Source organism: Leguminivora glycinivorella, chromosome 2 (assembly GCF_023078275.1).
Source record: "Leguminivora glycinivorella isolate SPB_JAAS2020 chromosome 2, LegGlyc_1.1, whole genome shotgun sequence".
Lineage (NCBI taxonomy): Eukaryota > Metazoa > Arthropoda > Insecta > Lepidoptera > Tortricidae > Leguminivora > Leguminivora glycinivorella.
The window spans coordinates 31,719,947-31,733,259 of record NC_062972.1 but is presented as its reverse complement, the minus strand read 5'-3'; the positions used below and the strand labels follow the sequence as shown (position 1 = coordinate 31,733,259).

Sequence of the window (13,313 nt, the reverse complement as noted above, 5' to 3'; positions counted from 1 at the left end):
TACTTTTATAATGTTTATTAACTTAAGAACTATGTTCATATTACACAATCACATTAAATTGTACCCTTATTCGATGGTGTACCCATGTGGCGTATCTGAGGACAAACCTTCGTCTATCTTGTCAATTACTCTACGCGTTAATTCGTAAACTTGGTCTAATAACGTATTTTTCACTACATATTGGGCACACAGCTCGGCATTACATTTACATATATGTTCAAAGTTCTCATTCAATTTGTTACTGTCGTAAATTTCTATTTTGATGACTTTTGTACCTCCATTCCGATGTGGTTTTTTGATAAACGAGTAAACGGGTGTTGCCTTCCTCTTGACCCCCAAGGACAGACGTCTCACCCCTGACTCCCGTTCACTCTGACTTTGAGTTTGGGATGATGCCAAAGGAACGAAGTTGAATAGGTGTTCTGATGTATCCTGTAATTAATAATTAAGTTATTAGTTTAATGTTAACTACGAGTATTAACTTTTAATTAAATGAAAACTTGAAATAAGTTACATTAATAATAAAATATTTTATTGCACACAAAAAAAAAACATAAGTTACAGAGAAATCCGATGAAATTAACGAAGTAGGTGACTACAGGTGGACTTAGCGCTAAGCAGACACATACATTAAAAATTGTATTTACTTAATTATTATTTTATATCAATTACGTATGAGTAATGTAACCATTATAATTTGAAATTATTTTATAATAATAATACAAACACTCACTCTAAAAAAAATACTTACCGACATATTTTCCGTAGAACTAATCGCGTTGAATATATAAGAGTAAATAATATTTTCACTTATTTTCGGGGGTTTATATCTGAAATTATTGTGTTATTAGAGTTCAAAATCAAACGTTTAAAAAAAATGACATCACATTGTATTGAGATACGATTGGATTTACGATGTTAGCAATAATGCACTAAAGCAAATAAAATATACTAGCTCCGATCGCGACATTGTCTGTTTTTCTAAGATTAAAACCATAAAATGAATTTAATGAATAAAAAAAATATATGGTAAGTACCTTCACGTATTTGTTTTATATTATACACGGTGATCTGATTTTGCTGCGTTGTGGGATTTGCAATCGATGATTGTTTCCACCGACTAAGTGCTGAGTTGCGTTTTTCAATCACGTTGACAAATTTCATATAGGTATTGCGTTAGCTCCACGTGAATTTTCACTACTTAAGCTCCTCAGATCGATCCTCTTGATTCATTCCGCTACACAGGAAGCAAGGAAAACCCACTGTTCTCTCTACTGAAGCTACAAGGACATCATCATCATACAATGTAAGTGTGAATAAATGTATATTGTAATGTTGCTTATATAATTTTGACGACTTATCTGACCTACTGGTTAGTGACTAGCTACTAAGCCAGGGGCTTCTGGGTCGAATCTCAGTAAGGGTTTGTGTGATGAACACATATATTTGTTCCCGAGTCATGGTTGTTTTCTATGTGTTATTATGCGAGTACTCGCAACGCAAACTTACTGTAGGACTTAGTAAGAATATCCTATATTATTTATTTATTTATATTCGCAAAGTAACAAACTCGTAAAAATAATTAATCATTATTCAAATAAAACAACGTTAGAGTAATGGAGAATTATAATTATAAATGAATTATTTTAATAGCACATTATTTATTTTATTTCCAGGTCAAAACCCTCGTCCCACGCTGAAGATTTATATCTCTCATCCTCCACGGAGGAAGATTCGTCGGCACCGCCGCCGCCACCGCCGAAGGTTGACGTGATCGACAAAAGAAAAAATCCAAGCCGCCGACATCGACGAGCTCGAGCAAGAGGTAGGTGTATACATAAATATTAGATAGTTGTGTGTTCTCAAAACCATAAAATAGCCTTTACGTAGTATTCTAACGCAGATTATAAATTAATAATATTTTAATAGTAACTTATTTTTATTTCCAGGTCAAAACGTTCGTCCCATACCGATTCGTATCTCTCATCCTCCACTGAGGAAGATTTGCCAGCACCGCCACCGCTACCACCGAAGGCTGACGCGGTCGAAAAAAGAAAAAATCCAAGCCATCGACATCGTCAGCAAGCTCGAGCAAGAGGGTCAGAATAGCTCCTGTGAAGCCGCGGCACGGCACTGCAGCGGAACTATTCGGTGCCGATAGCGATGACGAGGGATTAGAAGCGAACCAACCTGCAGGGGAGGGTAAATTATTATCGTACATTTCACGACGACTTGCGAACGGTTTTGCTCGTCAGACAAATCCTGATAAAAAGGGCACCCACTTTGTTGAGGTCAAAGTGTATAAATGCGATGATATTGAAAAGGTGACACCAGTAAATCGATGGCGTCATGCTGTAGTAAATATTAAAAACCGAACCGATGATAATACTGAAGCTTGGAGACACTTGGCTAATTTTATTCACGCAACGCGAAAGGAATACCGAACATGTGCGCCGTCATTTGTTAGCAATTATTATTGATCAATTTAAGCCATCGTATATATCTCTTATTACCACACTTATTAGTGCATCTGTAATAAAATACGAGGATTATAAATAAATGACTAATAAATAACGAGCTGATATTTGTGGTATTCCTTTTACGTTCTGTGAATAATTTTAACTAAATGTTCAAACGTGTTAGAGTGAATTTATTTCTTTTTCGTACATAGAATTATTCCTTTTTGTAAAATATGGGACCAATTGCATAGATTGAACTATGCGTGGATCCAACTATCCTGAACACAACGTAAAAGTAATAGCACAGATGTGAGCCCTCATTTATTTGTTGACATCTATTAATAATGTTTTTTACCCATATTCATTTTGAATTACATTACCTATGTTATGAAATGGAATATAAGTATTATATAATACATACTTTAATTAATTATAAATGTATATCTATTGTAGTACTAATTTGGAATAAAATGATATCTATAAAGTGTGTTATTTTGTTTACAGTGGGATCACGTAACCGTCCGTTATCCAGAACTATTTTAATGAAATGTGACAAATGTCAAATTAAATTGCCTAAGAATGAATACAATGCCCATTTGAGAACTAATTTACATAAATCGAATTGCATATTGAAAACTGATTTGAATAATATTGAAATTATAGCAACAGCCTTTAAAAACAGAATAGTCACCTATCGTCTGAATGCAACACAAAATGAATACGTAACTCCTGAGACGTTTTTGTGTGATATCAAAAGTAACATTATGAAAGTTGTAGAAATGTCATTACGGGAACATAAAAGTATCAAAATAAACTATGAGCTTTTCGTTTACTTTACATTACCTCATTCAGGCAAACAACAGTTAAAGTCATTCAATACAAAATATGATGTTATTTATGAAAACACAAATATCAATGAACTGTTTGAAAATACGATTGAACATTTAAAAAATAAAGTTATAGAATTTGAGCACCGTGAATCAGGCTGGTCTTTTGTCGCAATAAGTCATTTAGAAGTTAACGTAAACAAGTATTGTCCGATGCGAGGAGGTACTTACATACCTTTACCCCCAAGTGTCAAAAATACTAAAAGCTGCATTAATATTCAAAACAACGATAATTGTTGCTTTTTATGGAGTATACTGGCTGGTCTATATCCTGCAAAGAATAATGTGTGTCGAACTAAATCATACCCGCACTATTCAGATGTTTTAAATATCGATGGAATGTCATTCCCATTATCAGTCAGCGATATACAGTTATTTGAAAAAAATAACCCTGATATAAGCATTTGTATATATGGATTGGATAATAAGTATGCAGTAACAGGTCCTCTATATAGATCCAAATCAAAGAAAAATAATCATTTTAATCTATTATATATTGAAGTCGTTGGTAAAGGACATTACTGTTTAATTAAAGACCTGGTACGATTAGTTAGAAGACAAGTAACTTTACATAGAGGCCACATGCATTTCTGTGACTCATGTTTGCAATTTTTTAAAAGCGATAATAAATTTAAAACACACCATTGTTCCGAAATTGTAACAGTTTTACCTAATGAAAATACTGTCATTCAATTTAAGAACTTCGAACGTAAACAAAAAATCAATTTTATTATATACGCTGATTTTGAAAGTATGTTAATTAATTGTAATTCAGACAGTAGTAAAAATACGCAAAACCTAAAAAGCATGTCCCGACATGTTTCGGTTATTACATATGCTGCTCGCACGATGCAAGTTTGAATAAATATGTTTCTTACAGAGGTGAAGATTGTGTAAAAGTTTTTGTTGAATGGTTAATAAACGATATTCATGAAATTCACAACATACTAATTAAAAATAATCCTATGAATCCATTAACATATAAAGAAAAGTGTAATTATGAGAATGCTACACACTGTCATATTTGTAAGCAGTTTTTATTTGGTGACAAAGTCCGTGATCACGATCACATTACATCAGAGTACAGAGGTGCAGCTCATTCACTTTGCAATTTGAAATACAGAATCTGTTCCTTTATACCAGTTGTCTTACATAATTTGACGGGGTATGATAGTCATTTATTTATAGAAGAACTTGCAAAGTACCCCGGGTCTATCAAAATAATGCCACAGTCCAAGGAAAAATATTCAAGCATAACAAAAACTATATATTCTACTAACAAATCGAGCGCCAAACCAATTGAAATAAAGTTTATCGATTCTTTTCAATTTCTTAGTTCCAGTTTATTTGAGTTAACCAAAAGTTTGAATAAAGAGGATTTTGTTAACTTGTCTAAAGAATTTACTGATACCCACCACTTTCAGTTATTAACACGTAAAGGTGTTTATCCCTATGATTACATTGATTCCTGGTTGAAATATGAAGACAATAAACTACCGACAAAAGAAATGTTTTATAATACTCTAAAATCTAAACACATCTCAGATATTGATTATAATCATGCCGAAACTGTGTGGTCAGCTTTTAATATAATGACTTTAGGGGAATATACTGATTTATACTTAAAATGTGACGTCTTGTTGTTAAGCGATGTGTTTGAACATTTTAGAAATACAAGTTTGAAGCATTATAATCTAGACCCAGCCTATTATGTATCTGCACCTAATTTAAGTTGGGATGCTATGCTTTTGTTTACAGACGTAAAATTACAGTTAATACACGACTTAGAAGTATATCAGATGATAGAAAGAGGGATACGTGGTGGATTAGCCCAGTGTTCTCTTCGGAATTCAAAAGCAAACAATAAATACACCCCTGATTTTGATACTTCTAGACCCACCTCATATTTGATGTATCTGGATTGTAACAATCTCTATGGTTATGCTATGAGACAAAAATTACCTGTATCAGACTTTGAGTTTTTAACTTTAGATCGGGTTAGAAATTTTGACATACTGACTATACCAGAAAACGGTGAACATGGATACATTTTAGAAGTTGACATGAGTTATCCTGATCATTTACACGATCTGCATGCCGATTTGCCTTTTGCACCTGAAAGGTTTGTTCCCCCAGGTGGGAAGTCAGAAAAGTTAATTGCAAATTTATATGACAAATACAACTATATCATTCATTTCGTACATTTGAAGGAATGTTTAAAGAACGGGTTAGTGTTACAGAAAATACATCGCATTCTACGTTTTAGACAGTCTAACTTCTTACAAAAATATATTGATCTAAATACTCGATTACGACAAGAAGCTTCTACTTCATTTGAGAAAGACTTTTTTAAACTATTAAATAATGCTATATTTGGAAAAACGATTGAAAATAAGCGAAAACATTTACATGTTCAATTAGCAATAAAATGGAAAGACAATGACAATAAAACAAACAAACACTTAGGTGCAGAAAAAATATTATTAAAACCTAATGTAAAGAATGTATCCATATTTAATGAAAACTTTGTGGCTGTTCAATTAAGTCCTGAAAAAATTTGTTTAGACCGCCCGATTTATATTGGATTTACAGTTTTAGAATTGGCAAAAACACATTTATATCAATTTCATTATAATTTCATTAAAAAAATGTACAAAGAAAACGTGAAACTCTGTTATACTGATACTGATAGCCTTCTTTATAACATTATTACTGATGACTTTTACAATGATCTAAATAAAAACATATCAAAATATGATACTAGTAATTATGACCACAATAACCCTTATGGTATACCTAAACTAAATGCTAAAGTACCTGGTTTATTTAAAGATGAATTTGGTGGTACGGTAATTACTGAATTTATTGGATTAAGAGCAAAACTGTACTGTTTAAAAAATGTAAAGAAGACAATAACGAAAGCAAAAGGTGTCACAAAACCTATAACGAATAAATTAAGAATTAAACATTTTGACAAAGTTTTGCAAACAAAAAAAGTGTATACCCATAATATGAATATGATTCGATCAATCAAACATGTTTTATATTCACAGCAAGTTGATAAAGTAGTTTTAAACTGCAACGATGATAAAAGGCAGATATTGCCTGACAATATACAAACATTACCATGGGGGCACTGTAAGACTATATTTTAAATTATATAATAATGTGATACTAAAATTTGTTTTTGTTTGTTTTTTTTTTGTACCTATCTGTAATAATCTCCAGAAATTTAATAAATTTATTTACTCTGTTAATCAATTGTTTTATTTATGTTAAGACATATCCTATAAAAAGCGTTGAGATATCATATTTTTTTCATAATAACAATGAAATTCATTAAGCATACCCAAACTCTGGAAGTAAATAATATAATCGTTGAAAATGACGTGCATAAAAATACAAGACATAGTACATTATTACCTAATACAATCCGCTGTATAATATGTGGACCTTCAAACTGTGGTAAAACTAATGTAATATTAAATTTATTATTACATGAAAATGGTCTAAAGTTTAAAAATATCTATTTGTATTCAAAGACCGCTTTTCAGCCAAAATATCGCTACCTCCAACTAATTATGGAGAAAATTCCAGATGCTAACTTTTTAATATTTAATGACAATAAAGACGTTATCCATCCAAATGATGCTATGACCAATTCAATCATGATTTTCGATGATGTTGTATGTGAAAATCAAGTGAACATTAGGAATTACTTTGCTATGGGAAGACATCGACAAATTGATTGTTTTTATTTATCGCAAACTTACTCCAAAATTCCGAAGCAACTGTTAAGAGACAATGTGAATCTCTTAATTGTTTTTAAACAAGATGATACTAACTTAAAACATATATACAATGAACATGTAAACACCGATATGGATTGGATAAAATTTAAAGAACTTTGTTCAATTATATGGGATGATTGTTTTAGCTTTTTATTAATTAATAAAGATTGTACACTAGATAAAGGACGATATAGACAGGGGTTTGATACATTTATTTACTTTTAAATTTCCCATTATTTAATGTTTTAAATGTTGACGAAGGCTCACTTGAAACTGAGTGCTCGTATTAAAAGGTTGGTGTCAAGACTGCTGAAATGGATACACATTTAAAAGATCAACTTATCAAAGCAGTAGATAACATAAAAAACAAAATAAAGAAGATAAATAATGAAGAACATGAAAATAATATTAATTTAAAAAAAGTTTTTAAACCTATTACTGAACCATTAGAAAACCTCGTTATGCAAAGTTCTTTTGTTAAACCAGCTATTAACATGACTACAAGTACAGATACGAGTGACAAATCTCAGAATTTAAATGATTCTATAGGATACAAAAATTTCAAAGAGATAATTGCTCCTGATCAGCATTCAGAATATTATGAATACTCTAATGTTAGTAATAAAACTTCTCAAGAACAAAATAATGATACACTTCTATCTCTAAAAAAAGAAGACATGATTGATTTATATGAGGACATCAATATACCATTCGGGATTCGTAGCACGAATAAAAAGTTGATGATGGGTAATTCTGATGTATACTTGTCTTTGGTAAATAAGACTTCCGATACTGAAAAACAATATGTTATTACTATAGACAACAAAAAATTTGAATTAACCGCAGGGTTGAAAGAACTATTGATGCGAAACAAACCCAATCTCAGTCTTGTTACTGAAAAAGATAAAACTGAATACAAAGAAATGTTAACCCGTACAAACGCACATAAACGAGATTTTGATCCAAACGGAAAATTAAAAGGAGACAAAGGTATAAAATATTGCAGTATTATCAAACCTCTCTTTTCACAATTACTTGACACTAACATTAAAACAGGTGGTAACTTACCTGCATTAAAACATTATAAAAGTAACACAGATTATATTTATTGGGATGATCCAAATGAATTAATTGAAAGGCTTAAACTTTTGATTGCATCCAAAGACGCTGGAAACACCAACCATGATAATGAAATTATATCAATTATTGAAGAATTAAAGGAAGCCGGTATTGTAAAGCAATAAAATAAATTGAAATATTATGTTAATGCTCAGTGAATAAATAAACGTGTCTTAGACATGACAAATAACAATGATATTTATAATTGTAAAGCAGAATTTAATAAAGTATTAAGTATAAAGGAGGAAAATATATTATCTAATACAATAAATACAGAAATAATAAACAAAATCGATGCCTGTATGAAAAAGGTGATGAATATAGATAAAAACATTTCGGTTTTAATGAATCGAGTAACAAAAAGTTGAAAAGAATATTTCTAACAAAGAATTTGAATATAATATTAATAAACATTATGAGCAAAGCGGACGTCGTAAATGAAATTCATAAAAATGCAAGGGTGAATTTTCCTCGAAGAAGCGTCATTTTAAGAGATATTGATGACCTCTGGCAAGCAGATTTAATAGATATGCAGACTTTTTCAAAACTGAATGCTGGTTATAAGTACATATTAGTGATTATTGACTGTTTCTCAAAATACGCTTGGGCATTTCCACTCAAACGTAAGACTAAAGAAACCGTATCCAAAATGTTTGAAACATTATTATCAAGAGGACGTAAACCAATCAATTTACAAACAGACAGGGGTAATGAATTTTATAATAGTAATTTCAGAAAAGTTGTTCAAAAATATAATATTAATCATTACTCTACATTTTCCACCAAAAAGGCATCAATAGTTGAAAGACTTATAAGAACTCTTAAAGCTAAGCTGTATAAGGAGTTTAGTCTGAAGGGTAATTATAAATGGGTCGATGGAACTCTTGACCAGAAAGTTTCAGAATATAATCATACTTTTCATAGGACGGTGGGAAGAGCGCCGATCACGATCAATCGTAGTAATAAAGGAGTTGTATTACAAAGATACATTAAGAATTTACTAACAAAGAAAAACCCGGTTTGCAAAAGGTTTCGTATTGGAGATTTTGTAAGAGTTAGCAAGTATAAAGGATGTTTCGAGAAACGATTTACCCCTAATTGGTCAACAGAAATATTTAAGATAACTAATGTTCGAAATACTAACCCCACTACATATTATCTAGAAGACGCCAAGCGTAGGCCTATTTTAGGAGCATTCTATGCGCAAGAAATTCAGAAAACTTTGCATCCTCAAGTTTATCTTGTTGAAAGAGTGTTAAAACGTAAAGGAAATAAAGTATATGTTAAGTGGCTCGGCCTTCCACCGAGTGAAAATAGTTGGATTGATAAGACAAATCGTTTGTAATCGGGTTTAAATTTACTTTCACTGTTTTGTACACTCATTTGTATTTCAAACTCTACACTATAGAGACCAGTACAGACATATCCAACATTTAAATCTATTTCATAAAAAATGAAACGCACGAGAAATAATTCTGAAAACGAAAATAAGAAGAAACTTAGCAATCAGAAATTTGGAGCTGGCTTAAAGAAAACTTTTAATAATCTTGTTTCACACACTAAAAGACATATCAGTAATCTAAAGCCAAAATGTAAGAACATGCTAATGGAATTAGCGTATGCTGCTGCTCAAGAATTAGCATCGGACTTGCCTATACAATTACCCAGAGTGATACCAGTACCTAAAACTGGCGGATTTCTACCATTGATTCCAATTTTAGCAGGATTATCGGCTACAGGAAGTTTAGCAGGAGGTGTTGCGGGAATAAGAAAAGCTATTAACCATTATAAATCAGCAAAACGACAACTAGCTAAATTAAAGAGACATAATATGAAAATGGAGGGTAAATGTATTGGAAAAGGAGTGCATCTTAAACCCTACAAGGGTGGACTAGGAATTTATGTTACAAATAAAAAAAACTAGATGGCAGGCTACCCAATAGAGCATTGAGTAATATCGATATAATAAAACATTCGAAAAGTATTCCTTACTTTCGTGGTGTATTCATGAGAGATGAATTACCACCAAAACCATTACCGATGGAATGTGGTGTGATTAATTTAGATTCATCTGAAAATAACGGTACTCACTGGGTAGCCTATGGAAAAAATAAAAATTATATTGAATATTTTGATAGTTACGGAAATTTAAAACCTCCAAAGGAATTCATAAAATATATGGGAGCTAATATACGCTATAATTACGATAATATACAAAAAAATCATTTATTTAACTGTGGGCATTTATGTTTAAAATTTCTGAATTCATTCTGGCAGAAATATTATTAAATAAGTAAACTTATGTGTTTAATAAGACCAAAAACATAATACAACAATATTATAATAAACGATATCTTCTACCGTATCACATTCAACCTCGAACAGTGTCTAGAATCGGGTGTTAAGCATACGTTTACATAATTTTACCTTACAAAATCAAGTGATACATTATGTATGTTTTCAATAAAAGCGGAATTACAAGAATACCATCGAATATTCAACTCCCAGTCTTCAAAGGAGCAAGTCGATTAAATTCTAGCAAGAGAATTACTAAGAGCAATAAGTTATTTCTTCGTTCTCTTGGGTTTAAAATAAAATAAAATACTTATAATAAGATGTTGCATATCACAGATATTCCACAACAAGATAATTCAATTGAAAGCTATACCATCCATTCATACAATCCCTACAATCATAGCTTTAAGGAAAATGACGAAATCAGGATACCTATAAATCAACAAGATGTGTATGTATTACCATCTGCAAGCTCCATTTACATTGAAGGGTATGCAAGTGTATGGCGAGTAGATGCTGGTGGGAAAAAAATAACAAAAGATGTAAATTTTACAAATAACCCCATATTATTTTTGTTCAAAGATATAAGTTACGAACTAAATGGGATTGAAATTGACCGGAATAAAAATTGCGGGATTACTACAACGATGAAATCTCTTATTTCAATGAATGAAGGAGAAAGTAAGAACGCTGCATTGTGGGGTTGGGATCTAAGCGGGAGTATTCTAAAGCAAGGTCATTTCTCCATTATAATACCTCTGGATAAAGTGCTTGGCTTCGCGGAAGATTATAATAAGATTTTAGTCAACTGTAGGCATGAACTTGTACTAAACAGAAGTAATTCAGTTTTAAATAGTGTTGTACTTGAAGAAAATGATCAAGTTCAAATTGATATCCATAAAATCCAATGGCGGGTACCACATGTTAGAGTTTCTGACCGTAATAGATTGCCACTACTAAAGTGCTTAGAGAAAGATCGATCTATACAACTAGCATTCCGGAATTGGGATTTGTATGAATATCCACTTTTACCTAAAACAACAAAACATGCATGGTCAGTAAAAACCGCTTCCCAGTTAGAAAAGCCTAGATATGTTATATTAGCATTACAGACTGATAGAAAACTAAACAAACTAAAAAATTCTACTATATTTGATCACTGCAATATAACTAACGTCAAATTATTTTTAAATTCACAGTACTTTCCATACGATCCTCTTAATTTAAAATTTAGCGAAGACAAATTTAGTATATTATACGAAATGTATGCTAACTTTCGTCAGTCGTATTATGGGGTCGGTGTCGATCCTCTGCTTAATCTGAACACATTAAAAAAAACTCCTTTATTTGTAATAGACTGCTCAAGGCAGAACGATTCATTAAAAACTGGCCCAGTTGACGTTCGAATAGAAATCGAGTCCTCAGAAGACATACCTGATAAAACGACAGCCTATTGTTTAATTATAAACGATCGGCTTGTCGAGTATAAACCTTTGAGTAATATAGTAAGGAAATTATCATGAATGTGATTTTGGATGTTCAAGGATTTAAAAATGAAAATAATCAATTTATACCAAAAGAAGTGGCGATTATTTCTCAAAAAAGTTTTCTTGTGTTTCTGATCAGCCCTCCCCATCCGTTCTATACCTTAACAAAGAAAGAACGTTCACAAGTCTCTTGGGTGGAAAAATACAAAGGAATATTATGGAATGAAGGCTATGTATCATATTTTAATTATAAGAATTTGATTGTTGATTACTGTAAAGATAAACACATTTATACAAAAGGTTATGAAAAAGTGCAGTGGGTGAAAGAAATAACAGACAGTGATAATGTTTATAATTTAGAACATTTTGACTGCCCAAATTTAAAGACTTTATGCGAAAAATATTCAAATAAATGTGATATTCAAAATTGTATATATCATGCTAATGTCTGCGCTTTTAAAAATGTATCATGCCTGAATAAGTGGTGTATAGAAAATAATGTTTTTTTTACAAAATAAAATATAATCATGAATACCTGTGTTATTATTTTAAAATTATGATGATCTATAAAACAAAATAATATAGGTAATAAGTAATTTTAGTACCATCATAAATATCAAACCTAAAGTCACTCGAACCAATTTGCAAATAAATAATCAATTAAAAATGGACAACAATGTGGAAGACATCGATGAAGTTCTTATTTATCAATGTCATATACCGACATGGACACCATATATTATACTGGTTTTCGAGTATTGGCATGAGTAATCAGAAAAGATAAATGGTTCGTATAGACTTGGTTACAAATTTGAATGTTTGAGTGTTACTTTTAGAATTGAATCTGATAAATCAGAACTTACTAACATCCTGCTACCTCGCTACTTGAAAAGGTGACTTCTTGAATGGACACAAAATGAGTAATTATTTGAATGATCGATCGATTAAAATTAGTATTCTAATGTGTAATATTGGTGGCACCTGGATCTTCTTTGATCCAGGTGCACCAATATTACACTACTCATTACCTTATTTGATTTGTTTACTGGTTTATGATGAATTTCACTTATTTCTTTCAGTCATAATTTTATTTAAAACTGCAAAAATAATCGTGAAAATTCCGTGTGATTTTTGTATACTTAAGTTGACAGAAATGTCACGTCAGAATAACTTGGCCTATGGTTTGAGGCCTACTACCGAATACCGAAGTTATCGAAATGTGGGCATGCGTCTCTTTTACTCTTATCAGTATGAAGTGAAAGAGGAAGAGTCCCT

General features: G+C 31.4%; 2 protein-coding genes across 3 annotated transcripts; one reads left to right on the top strand and one right to left on the bottom strand.

Moving 5' to 3' along the window:
- LOC125241651 lies at positions 1-13,045 on the bottom strand. Of its 2 annotated transcripts, none has more exons than XM_048150234.1 (2): positions 12,902-13,045; positions 1-432 (listed from the first exon to the last, which is right to left on the bottom strand). In XM_048150234.1, exons 1-2 carry the CDS (start codon positions 12,905-12,907, stop codon positions 67-69), a joined length of 372 nt encoding a protein of 123 aa, XP_048006191.1. In that variant the 5' UTR covers positions 12,908-13,045; the 3' UTR covers positions 1-66. The 2 variants fall into 2 exon arrangements, with proteins under 2 accessions (XP_048006191.1, XP_048006184.1); XM_048150227.1 differs by lacking the exon at positions 12,902-13,045 and adding an exon at positions 752-875.
- On the top strand, positions 1,173-4,125 carry LOC125241665. The gene is made up of 4 exons (XM_048150244.1): positions 1,173-1,306; positions 1,677-1,825; positions 1,950-2,202; positions 2,964-4,125. Coding segments are annotated over exons 1-3 (363 nt in total). The 5' UTR covers positions 1,173-1,304; the 3' UTR covers positions 2,162-2,202; positions 2,964-4,125.
- Positions 13,046-13,313: the final 268 nt, after the last annotated feature.